Source organism: Centruroides sculpturatus, unplaced genomic scaffold (assembly GCF_000671375.1).
Source record: "Centruroides sculpturatus isolate CEXI.00-Female unplaced genomic scaffold, Cexi_2.0 scaffold93, whole genome shotgun sequence".
Taxonomy (NCBI): Eukaryota; Metazoa; Arthropoda; class Arachnida; order Scorpiones; family Buthidae; genus Centruroides; species Centruroides sculpturatus.
The window spans coordinates 756,661-781,553 of NW_019384297.1; the positions used below are offsets into that span (position 1 = coordinate 756,661).

General features: G+C 27.6%; 1 protein-coding gene across 4 annotated transcripts in view; it reads left to right on the forward strand.

Annotated features, from left to right (window-relative positions):
• The first annotated feature begins 1,251 nt into the window (after positions 1–1,251).
• LOC111628198 (sodium channel modifier 1-like) overlaps positions 1,252–24,893 on the forward strand; it is a 60,351-nt gene continuing 36,709 nt past the window's right edge. For all 4 annotated transcript variants that reach the window (XM_023372096.1, XM_023372164.1, XM_023371972.1 and 1 more), the window contains exons 1-6: positions 1,252–1,354; positions 5,528–5,598; positions 10,842–10,930; positions 12,880–12,956; positions 15,361–15,445; positions 23,433–23,709. In XM_023372096.1, the coding sequence (XP_023227864.1) occupies positions 1,304–1,354; positions 5,528–5,598; positions 10,842–10,930; positions 12,880–12,956; positions 15,361–15,445; positions 23,433–23,709 (650 nt within the window). In that variant the 5' untranslated portion in view covers positions 1,252–1,303. The remainder of the gene's footprint in view (positions 1,355–5,527; positions 5,599–10,841; positions 10,931–12,879; positions 12,957–15,360; positions 15,446–23,432; positions 23,710–24,893) is intronic.

The following is a 24,893-nucleotide window of genomic DNA, read 5'->3' on the forward strand; positions in this document are numbered from 1 at the left end:
CTTTGCCTAATTTCTAAGCGGAATGATTCGGAGAAAAAGCCAACAGGCTAGAGTCTCCATATTAATAAGATAAGAAAGAAAGAAAACAATTCCACATAACTGATATACTACGGGAAAATTCCAATGTACTGTACATTTCAATTTGTGCACGGCACCTATTTACCATTCTTAATTTTTTTAAATAACGTCATGCTTGTGTTTAAATTTTAAAATTAACATGAAAACTAACGCATATTAATTACAAAACAATAAGATTTTCCAATGTTATTTGTTGAATACTTAGACTCAACATTAAAGAACCAACATTAAAGAAACGCTGATTTTTTTGCCGGGAATAATACGTGATACAGGCATATTTGTAAATCTTGGGTAATATTTTCTGTATCACTTTATTAATATTAATAAAACGTTAACTTTACTGAATTCAATCCGGTTTTGAAATCGGTAGTTGATCGTGGGTTCGCGTCTCGCCAGCGAACTCCACTTCATGTGGAGTTTTTCGGGATTTTTCGCGTTAGTAACGCCTAAATAGAGGCCAGTTTTCCATAAAAAACCTCCCGGCAGGCATTTCCCCTTCGCAAATCCCGTGTTGCATTGCCTAAATCAAATAAATCACAACACCAAAGAATTTTACTAGGCGAACAAAAATTACAGGAATATTTGTCTACATCAATGGTATTCAAACGTTTTAACAATGCGACCCCAAGGTAACTTTGAGGTCGCGGAAAATTACCTTAGGGTCAACATTTGGGGTCTTTTAAAAGGCATTAAAAAATTTACCTTTAATGGCGTAATATTGCATTTCATATTAAAAGACCATTTGGGTTTTTTTTAACTCTTTCCGCCCTGTGGGCACTAAGAGGGCATCTTTTAGCAAGCCCATTATGGGTTAGGCCAGGCCCACAATGGAGCGAGGGGTGGTCCTACATATCCGGTCGCACCACCACCAAAAAATTCCTGGGGATTTTTCGACCCGTTTGGATTCGGGCCCGGGTCCGGATCCCAGAGCGGTAGGCTGCCACCTTGACCGCTCGGCCATCCGGCCGCAAATAGTAGTTTCGTGACTTAGTAGTCGAACATTGGGCAGGAGCATTCTGTTATTTACCCCGTAAATTTCATTTTTTAATTTTGATACTTAACGAATATACTCCACTCTTGCGGCGAAAATAAAAAATGTTCCGAAACGATTGCAGTTAACGAATGTTCATGAACGAATTCCTTGCGACGTAATTAGTAATTTCAAAGATTTCGTTTATAACCTCCAGGGGGCGTAATAGTAACGTCAACAACAATATTCGAAAGCATGTCTTTTAAAAGAGATGGTGATGATACTTCTCTCTTGAATAATCTCAAGGTAAGTTATTTTCAAATATGCGAAAAGAAAATCAAGTATTCAAGTTTACACTGCAATAATTTAAATGTTTTTTCCCCCTTAAATTGTAATTATAAATACCATAAAGGATGACACACTAAATGTATCTAAAATGTAGTACAGTATATGATATAATAAAATCAAAAGCCTAAAGCTAAATTTTACATCTGTGATTCCTCAAGTGGGGTTGAGAGTTTTGGGAGGTTTGCGAGAGATTTTACTCAATAAAACAACAAAAAAAAACATATTAATATACATTTATTTTGTATTTACAAAAAAAAATTAGTGTAAAACATATGCTTGTTTTTCTGAAAATATCTTCTCAAATATGGGCTCTATTCAAAACACACAATTAAATCATTTTAGTATTTAAAGCAATTTCTTGATGAATGCCATCAAAATCATTTATTTTGATGGCAGTCATCAATGAGACTGGCTTAATTAATATGATGTATAACACCTTATCACATATAATCAGAAATTAAAACAGTATTAAATATTTTTTAACAAAGCTTCAAATGTATTACATATAATATATACGTAGGTATAGTACTGTATATATTTAATCAGTATGTTTACAACAAATATTTTTAAATTGGTGTTTTGTTATAATTTGGTATAATTATTTTTCCTTAAATTTGCCATATATGTGTCAAACAATAGACACATTCTTAAGTTACAATGGTCTTTGTGTTTTCAATAAACGATAAGATATTTTATTGTTTTCTTTAAATTCTTTGGAAATAAGCCTAATAAAATTTTAATTAGAATTACACATTTACACATGTTTATAGATTTAAAATTTCAAATCATTCCATGTTTAGATTGTTAACAGGTTTAATTACAAGTTATTTGATTATAGTCAGCCACGAAGGGGTGCTTTATGTAACGGGTCATGTTCAATGAAAAGGACCAGAATGTTCCTAAATTATACGATGGACAGTGGCTTTTGGATTTGTTTTCTTACAAATATCATAATGAAATTAAATGAACTTAATAAGCAGCTTCAAGGTGAAAACAAATTGATCACAGACTGTTATCAAAATATAGAAGCATTCACAGCAAAACTCAAACTTTATGAAAGTCAGTTAAAATCAAAAATTACAATTCATTGTCCAAAATTACATAAATTTAATAGTGACAAAAAACATTTTTCTAAATATGCACAAGAAAATTACTAATTTACTAAGAGAATTTCAAGAAAGATTTTCATATTTAAAAATTAATGAAAGCATATTTAATATTTTCTTATGTCCATTTGACATTGTTGTAGAACAAGCTCCAACAAATTTGCAGATAGATTTGATAGATCTTCATTCATCTTCTGAATTGAAATATATGTTTGAGGCTAATAGTGACAAAAAACATTTTTCTAAATATGCACAAGAAAATTACTAATTTACTAAGAGAATTTCAAGAAAGATTTCCATATTTAAAAATTAATGAAAGCATATTTAATATTTTCTTATGTCCATTTGACATTGTTGTAGAACAAGCTCCAACAAATTTGCAGATAGATTTGATAGATCTTCATTCATCTTCTGAATTGAAATATATGTTTGAGGCTAATAACAAAGTTCAGTTTTATACAAAATACATCTGTACATAAATTCCCTAACCTAAAAAAATGCAATGAGCATTACAGCTGCAATGGAAATCACCTATCTTTCTGAATCTTTTTTCTCAAAATTGAAGATTGTTAAACGTAAGTCATAATAGGTTGACTGATAAAAATTTAAAACAACCAATTTATGTTGTACAACATCAAAAATACCTGTTGATATTAAAAAATTCAGTGAAAAAATTGAAAAGCAAGTTTCACATTACAGTAGAACCCGTCTAATCCGTCACCTTTGGGACTGGGGGTATGGTCGGAACGCAAAAAAGGTCGGATTATCAGAAAAAAGTAAAATAAACAATCTTCTCCTTTGTCTAGTCTTTGTAGCACTGCTAATTTTTCATTTAATGAAAGAGTAACGTGTTTACGTTTCACTCCTATCATGTTGAAAACACACACAAAACTGTACATGTACACACAATGTAAAACATATACTGTAACGAACACAGAAAAACTCCATGGACAGTGAGTCACCGACGAGTCGGGACAAGTTTTTCGACTCCGACCACGGTCAGATTAATCGGAGTGACGGACTAGCCGAGGGCAGACTAGAGGGGTTCTACTGTAATTAAAATACATACAAAATACTGTATAATTGTATATGTTTTCTTGTAAATAAATGTGTGCTGCCCACAGTGTATTTTTATTTTTGGTTTTGGCCCCAGTAAACAATTTCAATTGGACAACACTGGTCTAGATCAGTGTTTTTCAACCTGTGGGTCGCGACCCCCCCATGGGGTCACGAAGCCTTACACGGGGGTGGCGGGTAGAAGAAAAAGACAAGTGTTTGTAGGTCCTACACTACATTAAAAAAAACTACAATTTCAGCGAGAATTACAGCCCACCCCAAAAAATGACAGCGGAAAAAGTGTTTAGCTGATTTGCAAAAGGAAATAAATAGTAGAAAAGTAGAAGCTGAAAATTAAGATCCTAAAAAAAAAAAGAAAAAAGGTCAACAGTTCCCTGTGTCTAATGTTATAATTAAAGGAAGTTTCATACTTTATGTATGTTAAATTATTGTCGATTCTTCTGAAATTTTCATTTTAATCAACAATAATTTGTCTCAACAGAAAGAAAATTAAATACATAGTTTCTAAAATCACTGATATAGTTTTAATATGACCCTAGGGGGGGTCGCCAGAATTTTTAACTTGTAAAGGGGTCGCATATTCAAGAAGGTTGAAAAACACTGGTCTAGATAATAGCAAATCTTATTTTGAAAAAACTGTCTTATTTTGTCTTATTTTGAGAAAACTGCAGGAATTATGGTAGGTCCACATTGTAAAAGATGCCAACAAGGAAGTGGCTCCACAATGATTCTGGATGCCGTAAATAATTGGAGAAAATTGATAATCAAATTCATTGAGGAAATTATAATGCCATGAAATATCTGAATCATCTGAAAACAACATTTCTACTTTGTTGTGAAAATTTTTTTCACGAGGTAAATGGTTTTGGCAGCAACATAATGTTGCAATCCATACAGCTGGCATAGTTAGGTTTTATTTTCAAAGAGAATAAAGTTCCCATTATTAATTGACCAGCTCATAGTCTTGATTTGGACATTATAGAAAATGTTTGGTATTTAAAGGAACAAAAAATTTTTGAACATGGACAGTTTAATTCTTGTGGAAAGTTAAAGTGTGCATTCAACAATGTGCTGATAACTTTGATGCATATGTTATTTTAAATCTTTATAAGTAAATTTCTTCTAGGTTGTATTAAATGTTGCAGAGAAAAAAGACTGTGCAACAAGTTATTAATTGTTAACTTAGTGTGCATAATTTTCTGTATCTCTATGGAAGTAAAACTATTCTAAAAACTTTTGTCTATTTGATATTTTTAAAAAATGGAATAAATATCAAATTCCAATGCATCTCACTTTGAAATTCTGTCAACTTACTTATAATAATAAATTAACTCACAACCCAAAAAATCAGTTCCAAAAAATAACTTGTTTTTAGATACAAGTGTTCTAAAAACTTTTGACCAGCAATGTAACTTTAATGGAGAGATATACTTTCTTCCATTAAATACAGTATTTGAATTTCAGTGATATATTTATAAGAATTCAGATTTTGTAAAATGGACTTAGAATAATTTTTATAAAACAATCAATGATTTCTTTTTGTTTTTGTCTGGAGCATTTATCAGAAAAACAAACAAAACTGATTTGGATTACAGTAGCAATAATGCATTGAATTTGATTTGTTTTGAAGGAAAAAAGAACTTTTTTGATGTTAACTTAGTTTTATGAAAGTTAACATTTAAACAGTTCTTTGATGTTTTTTTAATAAAAATTCAGTTTTTTTGTAAATTCTTATATGTTTATATCATAAACTTTTATTATTTTTTATAGTAATGTTTTAGATTCAGTATAGGTAGTTGCCATTGTCTATATCTAAATAATATAAATAGAATATTTTTGATTCTTTATTTTATATGAAAAAACATATTTATTTAACATTTCAACAATGTAGTTATTTTCTTATTTTATAATTAATGATGTTTTATAATTAAATATTTTAAATATTCAGAGAAGAAGAATAAGTGAATTGCTTGTTTGTCATATTCCTGAAGATGAAGCTCTTCTATTAAAAAATGGAAGGTAATATTTTGAATTTTTGATATAAAAGTATTCAAATATAACTTTTAATAAATATTCACAATAGTTTATACTTTGTTTGTTATTGATAAAATTTTTGTACTCATTTATTTTCTTACAATAAACAATTTAAATTACATACATTATAAAATCTCTAAAAAACAACACTGTGTTCAAAAAGTTTAATGTTTTAATGTTAAATATTCTTGGAGATAACTTTTTACCTTTTGGACATTAAATATAAAACAAAAATATATGAGGAGCAAGTGATAAAAATAATAATTTAGAAAACTATTATGATTATTTTTGAAAAACTGGAAATTGTATATGACTCAATATATATAATGAAACATCAAAACATAAGCAAATTAATATATTTGAAATCCAAGGGTCACCAAACTTATTTGATCGTCGACACCCTACAAGTTTTTGAAACTTCACATCGACCCCATCAAAAAGTTTGTGTTACAAGCAAAACAAAGTACAGTGGAACCTTGGTATACGACCTTAATCCGTTCCTGGTGTTTGGACTTATACCGAATGGGACGTATACCAAACCAACCTTTTCCATAAGAAGTAATGTAAAAATGATTAATTCGTTCTCATGTAAAAAAAATTGCTGGCTTTAAACACCTGGCTTTCCTCGCTAGTTTCTGCTTGATTTTTCATGAGATCAGCATGTATCCTTTTAACTTTCTCGCAAATAATTTCTTCCGATACGCTGTTGCCGGCACACTGTTTTTCAGTTATCTAAAGCAGAAGCAATTTCTCGACATGATCTAATTCTTCGATCTCTGTTTAGAAATTGATTTAACCCCTTTCGCAACGTTAGCAAATTTAATACAGCAATGTCTTTATTTTTCACGATTGTCGATATCGTCATTCTCGGAATACAGAATGCAACAGTTAAATCTCGTTAAATCTCGAACACACGTGCCACCTTCATATTTCTCAACAATCACTTTTTTCAGTCCCGTTAAGATTCTAGACATTTTTTTATTTTTCTGTTGCCCTTTTGCAATTCATGATTAATAAAAATAATAAAATTAAACAATTTAAAATCAGAAGAAATTTTAAAAAGTTATAAACTGTAGCACTGTGAACGTCTAGTCTAGTGTAGTACACCGATAGTGCTACTTGTTCATAGATGGCGCGTATAATTAAGTCGTATACCGAACAAAAGTCGTATACCGAGCAAAATTTGTTTTGTCCAAACAGGACTTATTCCGAATTGGACGTATTCTAAAGCAGACGTATACCGAGGGTCCACTGTACTTACTATTTTAATACATTTCTTTTAATTTTGCATTTTTTTTATATTTATTATATATTTGTTAATAATAATTTTTGTAACTGACAATTAGTGAAATGGATAAGCTTGATCCTTATCCTTAGCTTAAGCTTGATAATCGACCCCCCCAATAATGTTATATTGACCCCTGGGGGTCGATATCGATCACTTTAGCGACCCCTGATCTAATAATATAACTAAAACTTAGAGGATAGGATTAATAGAAATAGAGAAGAATTGCAAAAATAAAAATCTGTAACAACATTGGTTGAATATATTGATACTTTCAATAATAGAACACATTATCATATCAAGTTTTTAATAGAAGAAAGAACTTTACTGAATATTAAAAAAAGAAAGAGGTAATGCAGGTTTACACAATTAGAAGAAAAAAATGATTAAATAATCAATGTTAAAATTTGAATTATATGTAGCTTATTTTTTATTTATTAAATGGCTTCTATCAAATTATTTAATTTTAAGAACAGTTCAAATTCTGTCTGGAATTTCAGTAGTAGTGATGAGTAAGTGTTATATAGACTTAATTAGTTTTGCTCTACCCCTGCTGTTCCCACTCCACATACCGAGAGATCTTCCATCCTTTTGGCAACAATGCTACATTTGCAGAATAGAAGCCTTTTGGCTAGTGTCAGAGCATGACCCAGCTCACAGTGGAGGTGGTCAACAAACTTGGTTGGGAAATTCAGGATCATCTGGCCTGTGGAGGTGCAGAATATTTTTGGACTCAAAACTTCTGCAAGAACATACATAAATTTTTCCAAAATCATTGCACACCAGCACACAAAATAAAATATCAATTTATGAATTAATTAATAATTATTACTACATAGTTTAGAAAATTCAAATGAAATCATAAAAATAATTAAATAGACCTACCATATAATTTGCTGCCCAACACTAAACCAATAAATTAACATAAAAAATATTTTAAATTAAAAAACACTTTAATAGAAGCACATATCATCATCATAAGATAGAATAACATATATATAATGATATATATGTTAAACAATGCATTATACAATGATATAATGCATTGTTTAATAGTAATTAAATTGAAGTTGTTGACAATGCTAGATTCCTATTTTTAACACTAGTGTGAGAAGCCAAGGGCATAGACTTGATCTATGTCACTTACACACAATCTTTAGATTGGCTCACTAAAACTTTTTATAGGAGAGCTTGTTATGAGTAAAAGGATATAGATGGCAAAGTCTCTATCCAACGTCAGGACAATGACACCAGTTAATCAAATTTATCATACGCAGATTAACACACGAAATGGAAAGTTATGGAGATGATGAAATATTTTGACTCAGACATTTAGACCTTATTTAATATAAAAACGAGTATTTAATAACAAAGAAAAATTATACAACATGGAATTACAAATATATCTATTTAAGCTATTGCGGAGAGAGAGATTACAATTTCAGCTAAAATCATACTACCTCAGAACATATTTCTCTTATCTTCTTCTTTAGATCAAGTTCTGGACGAATGTTCTTATCTTAGGTTAATTCTTCAAAAACACATCAATAAACATATTATTCTCTAATTTTAACAAATAATAACTCATTTAGTAGAAACTTCGAGATTCGGTTATGGGCGTTGGCCGTTTGGAGATGGTATGGAATACGTCTGTCCTCCTTGGGATCTTCTGGCGTACTCCCCGAATGATACTCAAGAGTCCCCTTTTTTGATGTTTTTCTCCAATCAGAGAACGGTATTATTCCCATGTGTTTAGGATGAGTGGGGGTTTACAGAGGGGTAACTGGACTGTACGTGACTCAAAATTTTGTAAAGATAAGGGAAACCAAAAAGGATGTCAAACTTCCGTTGAGAAGGAAGTCAGTTTTACCAGTTTCCTTCGTTTTTAACCTAAAATTCTTACATTTAAAATCAGAAATATTACTTCTAAAAGTTTATATATTTGACATCGATTTTCAATTAATTAGGGAGGGTGTGTCACAAAAGTGGGTTCAGAATCTCACACTAGGCACTAATTAATGCACTTTTTGATGTTTAAAAATGCAAAATTTTTTTATGACAACAATGGTCATGTAGTTTTTTTATGAAAAATATTTAAGAAATGTATCAAAAACCATTTTCAAAAAGAAACTTGTATACTTTTTGACTGACTTTGTCATTATTACAGTCAACTCACCTTAAAGCAAACACTGACAAAAGGAATTATTATGTTAAAGCAAATTACTGTCACAACATTAATTTTCATGCAATAAAGTGAGCAAAAATATTACCAGAATTTGCTAAACTGAACCATAAATTACATTTACATTCCCCAAGAAATAATTGTATTTTCAACAAGGGTTGCTTTTTAAACTTTTCAAAGTAAAAAATTAAAAGTGGTACTGTAATAAATGTTATATTTTGAGTAGAATGGATTTTCTTCTCCTAGTAAGCAAAGACAGTTTGACATCTGATTGTAGAGAAATTCAAATATCTGTTTTAAGCAGATCATTCTACTGTACTCAGAAAATACAGATTAAAGTTTAAGGATGTCCATTCCTTTAAATGGATTTGGTCTCATTCAAACACACTAATTTGACATGCATACAGTGATGACAGGTTTAGCTACTTTACTCCAAATTTTGCTCCTTTTTTACTCTTTTGGTACCAAAAACAAGTTGGAATCTTTGCTACTTTTTGACTATGCATATGCCACCATTAACATATTCAAACTCATACATCATACTCTGCACAATAGTGTCAGAACTAATCAGGATGTTGCTTAAATAACAATGATTCAGTAAATGCAAGCAAGATTGATGTTTAGCTGTCTAAGCCTTTTTTCAAAATTGCAACCATACACTACTATCTGCAGTTTGAAAATGTCATGGATGAATATCTAAATGACATTTGTGATTGAAAACAAAATATATTTTTTTTACTTTTTCAAACAATCTTTAACAGAAAAAAATCACAGATTTCTATCAGCTTTGCTTTGTTTAATCACTCTGACATACTGCATCACACTTAAATGGAGAATACTGTCTTCTCCTCATTTTGTTTGATTTAAAAATCATTTAGAACATTAATTTATTTTTGTAAATAAATTTTATCTTATTTAACTTTATATAGTAAATTAATTCAAAATATTATAATTTAGAGGTTTCAATTAAGACTTAATAGGTCCTATTAAGTCTTAATTCTGTAAATTTTATGACCTTGACTCTTAAAATTGTTAATTTTAATTTTGAATAAAGTGATCTAACTGCTGTTCTCCAAGCAATTGATAATGCAAATTGACTGTAACTTTGTTCATGTATTTTTTTTTTAGTGTTTTATATTCTGGAAAAGTTGTATCTGAAAATATTCAATAAAAATCCATTGATTATATTATAATTATTATTTATGTGAAAGCATACAATATAGTTAAAAACAGAATATCAAATTTAACTATATCCAAGTGAAATTAAATGCTAATTGGATTGTTAAACACCAAAATCACTTACCTGCTGTTCTGAATAGCCAATTTTAAATCTCAAATTATATTCTTAGGAATTTTTAAAGGTAATATGACCATTGATATATTAGACCTTATTCCTTACCACCTAGTTAGCTTCATTCTAGCTCTGACTGAACTGATTGATAGGAAATAAATTTTCTGAATAAAAAATATTAACAAACAGTTGAAAAAAAAATAATGAAATGATAGATGAAAATTAAGAGAATTAGTTTTAATTTTTAGAATTTACTTGTTATTTTATAAAAGAAAATTTTAAGTTTTTGAAATTGTATAAAAGATTGAAATTTGTTTTATGTAAAAAAAATTCATTAAGATATATAGAAATGTATTTGCATAAATTTACCTTATATATGTATAAATTTTTTTAAAATTAAAGAATTTTATTTGTAAATTCTATATACAGTAATATAAAACTAACTTATATTTAAAATATTTTTTGTATAGGTATGCATGCACTATTTGTCATCATAAACCTATTTTTGATACAATTGATATGTTAGCTATCCATAGAAAAGGAAAAAAGCATCTAACTTGTAAGTTTCATTATTCTTACTATTCTGTGCAATATAAATATTTGTACAAGTGTTGTAATTTTTACATAAAATAACATTTTTACTTAATATATTAATAAGTAATAACATATACAAACATAGTATACAAACATTTTTTGAATAACACCTTTATTATGGAGTTATGGACATTTAAAGTTCAGAGATATTGATTTTGGATTTTCATACAAATGAAGACAAGTTTATGTTTTATTCTTTTATTTAAATTGAAAGATTTTTATGAAAAAATAAGTAGATTTGTCTGGAAACTTTGTACTTTATTTTTATGTATTTTATAAATGTTCTTTTTAGAAAAAAATGTACAATACTTCCTAAACATTTGTTTTGCTTTCCATCTTGATCTTCTAGAACAGACAAACTATTCTTTATTCGCCCGACACCGCTGGGCACAGTCGGAGATCCCCTAGAACAGCTCAATGTGCTTCAGTGTCTATGCAAACATTCCATCTGCAAAGCATGTTCTGGTACACCCACTAGTGTATGTTGAATTTCTTGTGCCATGACCATAATTCATGCAAGCAGATTTTCCTCTGACTCTATAGGGGTGTTGTAAATAAGTAAAAATTTACTGTATTCATTTAAAAAGTATTTATCTTAATAAAAATAAAAGATTATGTTAAAAAGTGTGTGCATACTTTTTAAATTTTTTCATATGCATTAAATTCCAGAAATGACATCATTGAACTTTAAACATATATAATACATTTTTTAAATAATAATTGTGACATTTCAATGTTATGTCATTAGTTATTGATGTTTATAGAAATTTCAATCACACCTTTAAATACATTTATATCTTACTAATACAGCAGATTAGATTCTAAACCATTATAAAGCAAATCACAGTCTTTTTTTCACTTCTAGTGCATAGAAAAACCTAAAAATATATTTAAACTATCATTTATTAAGTGTGCAATAGCATGAATATAAAAAGATTTATGTGATGGAAAAGTAAAACTAATAAATTAAATATTGAAAACTTGAAAATTTGATTTTTTTTAAAGGTAAGCAACACTGATAAAAGTTCTCTTGGGAGGTACTTTCCCTTGACAGATTGTTCATGTGTTGCTTTGCCTTCAAATCCAATTGCAAAAAGTTTCCTTTGTTTCCAAGAATTTGTGCTAGGTATTCAAATACTTCTTGGATGTGGTCCATTTTAGTCACATGACAGCAAATAGGCAAATTTCAGTTTCAAAAACTAGTGTTTTGATCTAATGTAAAAATTCTAATTCCATTACATTAATATAGAAACCAAGTCATTTTATGATCTAACTTCTCAAGGAATTTTAATACTTTAATCAATCGTTTAGTTCAATCTTTGTAATTATCAACATGTTAATCAACTTGTTTTGAAATATTTGGTATTAGTTAATCCATACAAAGTAATTGCTAGCACTGTGTTATCATATTCTCAGTGTTTTCACAAATTATATTCAGTACTTGTTCTCAAGAACTCAATTCTCTGAAACTTATTCAATTCTTGAAAGTTTTTTTGATTCTACCCCTGGTTAATTCCAACAAAGACTAATATTAATAAAGACCCTGTCTCCCTATAGTTCCTTGTCATATGACCTTTTTTAACAAGGCTCAAAATCATTCTGATGTCTCAGAATACAGTGTGTCACACTGCAATGATGGTTATAACTTGAAACAATTTTACTTATATGTCTATAAATGAAATTTTAATTTTCTACTTTATCCTGGTTGAATTATATTCTTTGTGCCCAAAATTCTCTTCTGTTTTGTGTTGGACAGGTTTCATGCTTAGAGTAGAATATAACATAGAAAATTGTCTCTTCTAAAGAATTTTTTCCATTTTATTCAGGTTTCATTTTGGACAGGTTTAACTGTATATGTATATATTTTGATTATTTTTATTGTAATCAAAACTTGTATATTTTTTTATTTTTCAGATCTTACCTGTCATTTAGAAACACAGCAAAAATTAAAATTAAAAAATAATGCAATATCTTTAAATGATCCTGTAAAGGTAAGAAACTATTCATATATGAAAAAACAATTTTTATATTCAAATGTAAAATAAAATTAAGAATCACTTTTACTGTTTCATAGATTAGCATTAAGTGTTTATAACAATATCATTGTTAAACATTGTTGACTGTTATAAACAAGTTAATGAGAATGAGTAAATATTTATTATGACAATGCCAGGCCTCAATTTTTAATCATATTTTTAATTTATTTCATTTAAAATATATGCTCTCTACTCAAATTAGTAGTGTCTTGCTCTTGTTCAGTATATCATACTTTTCCTGTTAGAGTAGAGTCATGCCAATCATCTATCTAACTCCTTTCAGGGAAACATTTTTTAATTGAAATAACATGACTTCCAGTTTGCATTGGAAGTTCATATATAGTTAATTGGGGCCTTCTGTCCCTAAGCTTTTCATATATATTCTCAATTTTTATCTATGTAACTCCATTCTTGAGATTAAGGAAAGATAGTCGGACAGATGACAGTGGAAATTTATAGGTCTAGAATTTTTCAAATTGCAATCCAGTGAACTTTATAGTATCTTGAATTAACTTGCAATTTAGGAAATGCAAAGGCAACTATTTCATAGGAAGGCAACTAGTTGCCTGTACCTGGCATTGCTCAGACATTTAAATGAGTGAAGAATTGGCAAGGTTGGGTGGGAGATAGAGATAGAAACAATGATCTTAGTAACTAAAATGTACATTTATGTTCCCTGAGTCTTTGGGTTAACAATTTTTAACTAAAAGATTGTTAACCCAAAGGCTGGGGAATAATAAATATGATGTTTTTACAAATAATCTATCCACAACACTAGTCCAGTTTGCAAGTGAGCCGGGGGTGTCAATGTGTTGAGACCAGGCTAAATTATTTAAAAAGGTGTTTGACATCAACAAGTTACAATCAATGGAAGCATTTGAAATATTCCAAGCGTCTAGAAAGGGTGAATGCATTAATTTGAAGGAGAAAGAAACGTTATCTGGTGCATGACAGTCTCTAGTTGATAACTCAATGAGACAAGAGAAAACATAGGCTTGACTTTAAAATTTTTATTAATAACATGTGTAATTATTTTATTTAAATTTATTATATTTTTATTATTTATTTTAATGTTTTCATTTTAAAAATATGTAAATTGTTTGCCTGTAGAACTTTTAAAATATGTAAATTATTTGTTTTTCATATTTTGTAAATTTAAAAATACTGGTTATAGTTCTACCATTAGAACTGTTTTTTTCTTTAATTTGTATTTTAATATGCTTTAAACTTGAGGCAGACCTCTGAACAGGGTCAAAAAATTTCATTTTGATTAAACTAATGCTGGAAAAGTGTATAAGGTGTAGTGTAATTAGTATTTTATCAAGAAATTTAAGTTGAATTTATGGTTTATATTTAAGCTAAAACAAAATAAATTCCAGTTTATTTTGATGAAATAAATATTTAGCTCTTGAAATTATTATTAATCCACATTAATAATTTAACATACATTTGAAAAATTTTACTGAGATACATCTATTCTTATCATCAGTTTCAAACATATTAATAACAGAACACAAGTGTCAGGTTTTGCAGATTGGTGTCTGAACACTATCAGGCATGAGTAGTTGGCCTATGTAAACCTCAACATAGGATGACACACTTTATTTAAAGGTCTGATGTTGCATGAGTCTCAATAAAGAATATCCATGTGCACATATTAAAATTATTAATTATATTTATTTATGCATAGAACTGACTTGTAGAAAGTACAATAGCTTTTTAATAGAGAGAAAAAGAGAGTTTATATAACACTTGATCAAAACCAAATGTAGGACAAAGGTTGAGTTTTGGAGGTTGATTGTCTGATCTTCTAATGGTAATCAAATGATGATGGAGTGATGAATATCAACTAAAGATTGTCTTGGTGGCTGGAAATGATGGATGGTCATGTATTGAAATCCTACTTGAAGTTGGGTTGAAAGAAGGTGGACCTGGCTCAGCAGTTTGATGATGATAAATGGTCAGTAGTTGGTTTAAACCCCACTTCTTGGATCAGTTCTGCTCTTATAGATCCTTCTTGCACTGTGTGTTGACTACCTTCATTTTATCTCTTTTTATGGGGAATTCTCATCAGATGGTCACACTCTGGAATATCCCAAACTTGGGAAAAGATTTATCCTCTTCAGGTCTTGATTCTTGCTAATCATGTGTGTAATCAAAATCTTGATGAGTTGTTTCACACAGAAGTATTATTTTTTTTGTGGCAGGTAATCTTGGTAGTTCTTTTTTTGAGTTTTGGAAAGATTGATAGAATTAAAGTCAAAAACAAATTATACACAGGCGAATATTTTATACCCCACACAAAGAAGTATTGCAATTCTTTACTTACATTAATAATATTTTTTTGTTTTATGAATAGACAAAACAGTCAAAACAACATCAATTGTTGAAAGCTAAACCTTATGGAAGAAAACTCAAAATTGATATTCCATTTCAGAAGAAAGGTAAAAATATTTTACTACTTATTTGATGTCAAATTTTTTTGTACTTTGTAAGTTATATCTACTTGTGTTTTATCAAAATATTACAATATTTTATGACATTTTATATTTATATAAAACAACTTTTTGAAAAAATAAAAATTGTCTTACATAAATTTTCTTTTGAAAAAAAAAATTGTAATAATTTAGATGATTAATTAGTTAGTATAGAAAATATGAATTTGCTATATTATTTATGAATTGAAGTAAATCTAAACTTATAAATAGTTTTAAATTTAATCTTTAAAACCACATAAAAAAACATATCTCAGTTTTTAATTTAATCACTCATGTTAGAAATTGTTCATTGTTTAGTTGGAAAACAGAATAAAGTGTTCTACTTTGATGAAAAAAGATTATTGCATTTTTTACTGTATTATTAACAACAATATTTTAAATGTAAACATCAAAAATGTGATTTCTATAAATCTCATTTATACTATAGAACACATCACATAATCAGTTTCCATATTTTTAGTTGATGTATCAATATACTTTAAATCTGTTTTATTTGGAGATGTAGTTATGTTAGTTAAAAAGTCAAATTTAGCAATATTTATGTTGTGAGATTGTTTTTCTCAATCAACTTGTAATCTTCATAAGTCTATAAAAATTTAATAGTCTAAGAAAAAAAAAACAAATTACAGTAAACCCTTGATTGAATGGACTACCATAATTTGGGAAAAACAGATGTCTGTTATTATTGAAAGTTTGGTAATAGAAAACATCCATTTCCCTCAAATAGTACTAAAATGTTAACTAAAATGTTATGATGTGTAAATATGAACAAAATAATAATTTAATGTACATAGATTAATTTAAACTTTTTAACTCATTGTTTTAACCTTTCAGTATGCTCTATTCAAAAACAAAAAAAGATTTTACATCCAGACAAAACATCTAAACCAGCATACCTTAAATAAACCCTTTTACTAATGTTTTCATCTGTATACAACAGATATTTTCAGGTATATACAACATCAAACTAAACAGACAAATTAAAATTGAATATGCTATAGACTATAACTACAGACGTAATGTATTCAAAAAATAATTTTAAACTGAATCTGTAATTTGTTTCTATTCAATTTTAATTTGTCTGTTTAATTCAACATTATATATACCTGAAGATGTCTGTTGTATACAGATGAAAATGTTAGTAAAAGGGTTTATTTAATTAATTAAGATATGCTGGATTTAGGTGTTTTGTCTGTGTGTTTAAATAATTATCCTAGTTTTGGAAAATAATTGATTTTAAATCTTTCCTATAAAACAAGTTTTTGTTTGTTAAATTGAAGGTTTATTGTATTCACTTTCACAGAATTTTTTACATTAAATTTATTTTTAGTAGTACTAATTGGTATTAAATATTAATAAATAATGTTAGCTTATTTGAAATAATAAATAAATACAACTTTTAAACACAAATGAGTACAAATAAAAATTATAAAAAGTATTTCAAGTAACCCTTGTATAATGCAGTTTTGACATAACATGGTACTTATACAATTTAATTTTGATATAAGCATTCATATGAAATCATTTGCATACCTTATTTTTGGTGGAGGGGTTTTTATGACCTGAATGAAAATGATATTCATGAATTAATTAATGAAATTAAAGATTTGAATGAGGAAGAATTGATACAATGAATAGATGATGTTGACCAAAAATATGTATAAAATAATGATAGAAACAATTCAGCCAAAGATTTTGGTAAATCTGTTAAGATATTTACTTTAAAAAAATTAAGAGAAGGATTGGACTTGAAAATGAAGTTAGGAAATTTTTTGTGGCTCTATCCCCAATTGGAAAAATTCTTCCATTGAACATTTCAACAAATTTCAAAAACATTTGCAACAAAACACTCAACAGATTCTCCTAACCAACTTCTTGAAAACTAAACTAGCAGAAGAATCTAAAGAAATTGAAAGTTATAGCAGTGTCCAAGATGTTTCAGGCATTAAAGATATCTGGCCATTGACAAATAAAGAATATTGGTAAAATGTTGTTTTGGAAGATAGTTGTGAAGATGACTAAAATTTATTTTTTATGTGCAGTGAAAGATTGTTATGTACAATTCATTATTTTATGGATTTTAATAAGTTTGTTTTTGTTTTATAATTCATGTTTTGTTAAACAAAATTTTCTGAATTAAATAAAACTATTATTTTCTTTTACAATAGATAAAATTTATATTTAAAAAAATAATAATTTTGGAATGTAAACCTACTTTTTATATGCAATGTAAATCTCACATAATGCAATGTTTATAACACTACATTTTTGTGGAACCTAACTAATGTGTTATGAGGGCTATCTCACATAAAATAAGCAATTATTTATTGACATCATCACAATGCTAGGCTGCAATTTTTAATCATATTTTTTAATTTAAAATATAGGCTTTGATTTTAGTAGTGTCTTACCCCTGTACAGTACATCATACTTATCCTGTTAATAATAGAATGATAAGACCATCTATCTAACTCCATTCTGTGGAAAACTTTTAAATTGAAATAATGTGACTACTGGTCTAAACCAAAAGTTTGTATATAGTCAGTTGGGGTCTCCTGCCCCTAAGCTTCCTTTATCTGGTCTCTACTTTCATTTGTCTAATTCCATTCTCAAGATTAAGGAAAAAAGACAGATTCCACTGTGAATATATAGATCTGCAATTTGAAAATTACAGCCCAAAAAATTATTAAAAATTTAGAACTAAATGTCATCAGATTATTATTATTATTATTATATATATATATAGTTTTCATAACTTAAAAGATTTATTTTTAAATTTAAAATTAAATTGTTGACAGAAAGCTAAGAGGTGTACTGTATTTTAAAAGATACATATCATTGTTAATATGTGAAAAAAATCATCATATGATTACTGAGATTTACTGTACTTGAAAGTGTGAATTTGTTTATATCTGTAAATTTATCAAAAAATTCTCAAAAATGCATATTTAAAGTCTTATTTTCAGAAATATTCTATAAAAATGGATCTGAAAAGTAAAAGCAATTTATATCAAAACAAAGTATTGTTAAGTTAATATTATAACATTGATGCTTCTTCTTTAAGAACTGCAGAACTGCATTATGGGCATTTTAATACCTAACGCACAAACACCGTAAAAATTTAGCAAAATAAACATTTAATAAACTAATTAATGTTTTCAATTATCTTAAATGGTCATCTTTAAGTTAAGTAAGACTGTTTTAAGACAATTGAAACATTAGTTAGTTTATTAAATGTTTATTTTACTGGATTTTTATGGTTTTTGTGTGTTAATTATCTCTTTATCTAGTATTCTGGAGATATATTTACAATTTAATACCTAAACAGATATCTTTAATATTTTGCTTTAATATTATTTTTTTTCATGTTGCTTTTTTCATTTTTGTTCTATGCTATATAATTGATTATATTATAAAACAGAAAAAGTTATATGATTAATTAAATACCAATTATAAGTTACATTGCAAAATTTTCAGTTTGTTTATTGTTCATGGAAATAACAGATTAGAGGATGGATTTTGTTAGGATATTTTATTACTAGAATTTATAATAATCAATTGCAATTGTCTTCTATCAGATTTCTTTACAATAATGGAAAAATGGAAACTTTAACTTAAAGATGCATTAATTTATATGTAAATTCAATAAAGACATTAATCTTACTGACATTCTGAAGCAATTTATAACAGAATGTTAGTTTAATCCAAAATATCAGACAATTAATTTTTTTTTTCTAATAATAAATAATTTCTAATTATTGCATACTAATTTTTGTCATCCACACAACTGTGTCTAGCCAATATCAATGTTCTATGCAGAAACATGTATGCTTGGATTTAAAAAGGAAATTAGTTTGTTTGCAATTTAAATATTTTAAATTAATTAAAATTAGAAAAGCAATAACAAAATTTAATTACTAAAATGCCGTATTTTCACTAATACTTTGATATCAATATGTTTTTAACTACATTGTAATAAATATTAATTGACAAATTTCAATAATTTTTTGTTTTTTGTGAAGTAAATGTGAATTAATCAGTAATCAAACATATTGGTAAAAACATAATAAAAATCAGTTAGAGTAAATTTAAAATTTTATTTGTTTAAAACTTTTGATATTTTAAATTATATAAATGATTATAGGAGACCATAGTCAGAAATTGTAAATTTAGTATTTCTTATTTAATATTTATCTGGAGAATATTATAAAACTGATAAACTTATTGTTTGTAAAAAAAAAAGTTAATGCTGTGTGAGATTAGCCAGGGGTACAACCTGGAGTACCGCTTAATCGGCACAAAATCGTTAGATTCGATCTCTAAACATTTAAGGAGGGCTTCTGTAAGGATATAGATGGTGAAGTCTTTATCCACATCAGGATTTTTGACACCAGTTAATCAGTTTTCTTACATGCGGATTAACACGCATTTACGAATCAATATGGAGAGGATGAGATCTTTAGATTCAGACATGAATGAGACCTTTCTTAAACATAAAAATATTGAATATTTAATAAAACAAAGAAAAATATACAAATTGGACCTTCAACATATTAATATGGATATCGCAGAGAGAGAGAGATCACATTTCAATTTAAAAATCATACTACCTTACAATATATAGTCTTCTGTATTCTTTCTATATGTATCGAGGTGAATGTTCGTTATTTCTCGAGTTCTCCTCTGGTTTTCATTCTTGTCCCTTTTTAATTCTTAGGCGGCACTTCATTAAGCATTTTCTTCTACTTAGGATCTTAGAAACAAACTTTGTATGAACTTTGGGAGTTAGTTATGGGCATTGGCCTTGGGGAGATTATATAGGATATGTCTTTCCTCCTATGGAACCTTTGGTATACTCTCCAAATAATACTCAAGAAGCCCCTTTTTTGATGTTTTTCTCCAATGAGAAAATTGTATTATTCCCATGTGATTAGGAAGAGTGGGGATTACAGAGGGGTAACTGGACTGTATGTGACTCAAAATTTGTGAAGATAAAGGAAAACAAAAAGGATGTAGAACTTCTGTTGAAAAGGAAGTCAGTTTTACCATTTTCCTTCATTTTTAACTTAAAAATTTGTCATTAAAATTAGGAATATTATTTCTAAAAATTATGGATTTGAATCAATTTTCAATTAATTAAGGGGGTGTGTTCAAAATCTCACAGTGTCAATTTATCATAATAGGAAAAAACTCTTATCTAAATACTCAAACATTATACTTCAATTCTAGTTCATTAAATTCATTATATTTCAATTAAATTAGGAATATTATTTCTAAAAATTATGGATTTGAATCAATTTTCAATTAATTAAGGGGGTGTTCAAAATCTCACAGTGTCAATTTATCATAATAGGAAAAAACTCTTATCTAAATACTCAAACATTATACTTCAATTCTAGTTCATTAAATTCATTATATTTCAATTAAATTACATTATTAATTGTATAAAGGAAAATTTTCTATTACAGGAGGATAAAACAAAAACAAAAAAAATTTATTATAATTGATGACAATTTAAAATTTAATTATAAATTAAGCAAATTATAAATATAAGCAAAAATTTAATTATAAATTTTTTAAATAAAGATTCAGTTATAAATTAAAATAAATTCTAAAATTATCCAGTATATTTTTTAAATTTTGCAAGTTTATCAAATGTAAACTGACTTTGAACACAATGAAAAACAGTCTCTTTTTTTCCAGTCTAAAGATGTGCTGAAGGAAACTATTATTCAAGTTGATAGTGCCACTTGCCAATTACGGATCAAAGACCCTTTAATCTCAAATTAGAAAATGTTGCTATCAAGTTAAATAAAGATTTCCTTCAGCCCATCTTTAGACTTGAAAAATGACTATTCCTCATTGTGTTCAAAGACAGTTTACATACAATGAATACTTCCCAGCGTGTGAAGAGATAGAAGCTGTATAAGTTTATTTTATTTTTTTTTTTTTAAATATGAAATACAATAAAACTCAAATATTTAGTTTTTATATAGTTTTTAAAATAACATACTTAATTAAAACAAAATTTAGTATAGTAATTTTACTTTGAATAATAAAATAAAATTAATATTTTTGTAGCATAACAAATACTATGTAAAAAAAACAATATTGATAAAATACTAATTTATTTTGATTAGTAAAATTAGTTGAAGAAGTTTAATCTCAGTAATTTTCTCTCATAATATGATTATTAATTTAATTATAAAATATGCAAAATTAAACTTTTCATTCAAGCAAGCTTATCTCTTATTAATTCAATTTTTATTATTTATTTTTACTTACTTAATTACTCAAGTAGATTAAATTTGCAATAGCAAGGTTGAGGCCGAAGTTTTAAACACGAAAATGTGTATGTCGGACGTTCAGCGCCGCTTTCCTGTAAGCCTAGAAGTTTGACAATGGTGTTTGGAATGTCAAGCATGATTCCACTGACTATCCAAACACCATTGTCAAACTTCTAGGTTTACAAGAAAGTGGCGCTGAACGTCCGACGTACACGTTTTCACGTTTAAAACTTCGGCTTCAACCTCGCTAATATATCCAATTAAAATCTTATTTGTTTTAATATCCAATATCAGTTGTAATTATTCTAAATTATTTTTAATATTTATATTACTCTTGAGCTCTAAAAAATTTTTAGTATTTACAGCATTACTTATTTGAAAGCAAGTTATTCACATACAGTCTAAATTTCTTAAGACATCTTTCTAACAAATAATTTTAGTACATAGCAGTGATCTTTATAAAAGATTAGAATTAAACTGCCAATGAAAAATTAAAAAATATTAAAATGATTCATTTGTATTAATAATTATTCTTAAACACAAACCATTTTTTGTGTTTTAAGATTTTATTCTATCAAAAATCAAACTTCAAATGTTAAATGAATAGCTAACTCTATTGAAAATGCAGTAGAAACATTAATAATGCCCCTTTAAACTTTAGACTTTATTATATGTATTTGTTTCTAATAAAGGCAATTGATATAATAATCTCTTATAACATGCATCAAAGAAAAGATGAATCTATTTGTTTATATTTTTTAGTAGCATTATTATTTTTTACAAACTTTAAACAAAACTGCAGATTTGTATAAAAAAATGCTCATATTCATATAATAATAACATGAAATTTTTTAGTAGTAAACTCCAACAGCATAAATATTTATAATATAATAAGTAAATTCTAAGAATAACAACATAATCTTATTTTAAACTGGTATAATAGTGTTCTCAGCTTTTGAAGTGCAAAGCCTCAAATAATTATTGTTGCTTCAGTCTAATCTCTGTAGTTGCTTATTTAAAATTAGCATAAATGTAGGCAGATACATCTGTTTTAATGGTAAAAGATTTAAATATAATCATACTTTTCACATTATTTTACATGTTAATTTCAAAATATTTATATACAACATAATATAAAGAATTTAAAGTTTTTAAAAGTTGCTGATATTAATGAAAATTAATGTGATTACTCAAAATAATTTGCTCTTTTATTTTAATTTTAATATTACCATACTTAGAATTTTTAAAAATTATGAATAAATTTTATTGTTAAAAATTATTAAATTTTATAATCAAAAATATTTTTGATAGAAAAATGTAAACTAATTTAAATAAATAGATGTATGTAGTATTGTATTAAGTTAATTCCTATTATAATTAAGGTTATTCTAATTATGTCTGAGCTATTTTAATATAGTTTTTAAAATTTATGTATTCCTAAAAATATTTTTCTGAACGTTATTCATTCCTAATGATTAACTTTTAAATTAATTCTCATAGAATTATTATTTTAAAATAAATTTTAATATTTCAACTTAATTATTTATCATGTATGAGTCATTGAATATTAAAAAATGCATACTTAAATTGTTATTAAAACTAAAGATTTCTGAATTTATTATTAATAAAATTAATGCTTCTTTTAGATGTCCAAAATTCAGCAGATATCCTACAGACAACAAACCCATGTTCAACAAATGCTTTAATCAAATCATATATCAAAAATTTATCAAGGAAGAAGGAATTTTCAAAAGCAGTTGAAAAAACACGTATTAATTCATTAGGTCCAAAGAAATCAGAAAAAATTCATAACACAGAAAATAAAAAAGAGGAAAAGGTTAATCCATCAAATGAGACAGAAACACAGCAACCATACAATGAAAAAAAGATGCAGCAAATAGAGTTTTATTTGAGAGCTCGTTCGTAAGTTTTATTTTATCAAAAATAATTAAGCTATTTGAATTCTAAAGTTTGAATCTGAAATAATTTTATATTTTAATTTGCAATTGTATACAGGTACACCACTGAATTTCTGGTACCCTTGGTCTCAAAGCCTTGCTAGATTAACCATTTTTCCAGACCATCCATGGTCATGTATAATAAAAATTCAACAGCACACCTCTAATCCATTAATTATGCACCTCCCATGTATCTAAAGTATACCATTGACTGCTAGAAACTTAAATCAAATAAATATTAAATGTAAGTTACATTTTATAACACACTAATACTCTCTTCCCCTAGCTAAGGTTAAATTTCAGCAAAATAAGCTAAGAATATTACAAAATTGTGATTTCATCACCAAGTGCAGTGTAAATAATGTATATAAGCATGTCCTACATAATGCCACATGTGGCCACTCGGTAAACTAATCTGGAGCTGCAGGCATTTCAAGTTCCATCTCATAATGTTGTCTGATTTAAAGGCAGTACCAGACCATCAGTTGCCAGAAATTCAGGGGTGTACCTTTATATACTAGTAATATAGCCAGAAATGCACAGGCTAAAATAACCAAACTTTTAATATGGTTTTAATTTTAATGTTTCTCCTTATTATCTTTCACCTAGACAATCAATGTTGGACATCTTTGCTAGTAATTTCATAAAAATAGACAAGAAAAGGAAATTCAGGGAGTTAATATTTGTTCTCCTTGGGGAAAACTTAAAAAACACTAATACAGGTAACCCCCGTATAACACGGCACTTCTATAGCACGGATTCGCTCTAACACGGTTCGAGAATTGGTACCATCCCCCGTATAGCACGGTACTTTTATAACACGGATTCACTCTGACACGGTTCGAGAAATGGATAAAACCCTCGTACAACATGAAATGTAATAAATTTTTACATACTTAAGTACTAATAGTTCACGAAAATTGAACTATTAGTACTTCAGTGTGTAAATTTTCTTTTCTCGTCTCCATACATATGGTTTGTCGCAAAAATTGTTTCAATGTTGCTAGATCTCGACGCTTCTGCTTCTGGTGTTGCCAGATGTTTTTCCCTTATTCCATACTTGCTTTATTCTTCATAAGTGCTTAGCACCATATAAGGAAATTTATAAAGATCTTTTAACTAGAAGCAAGCAATCTAAAATTACATACA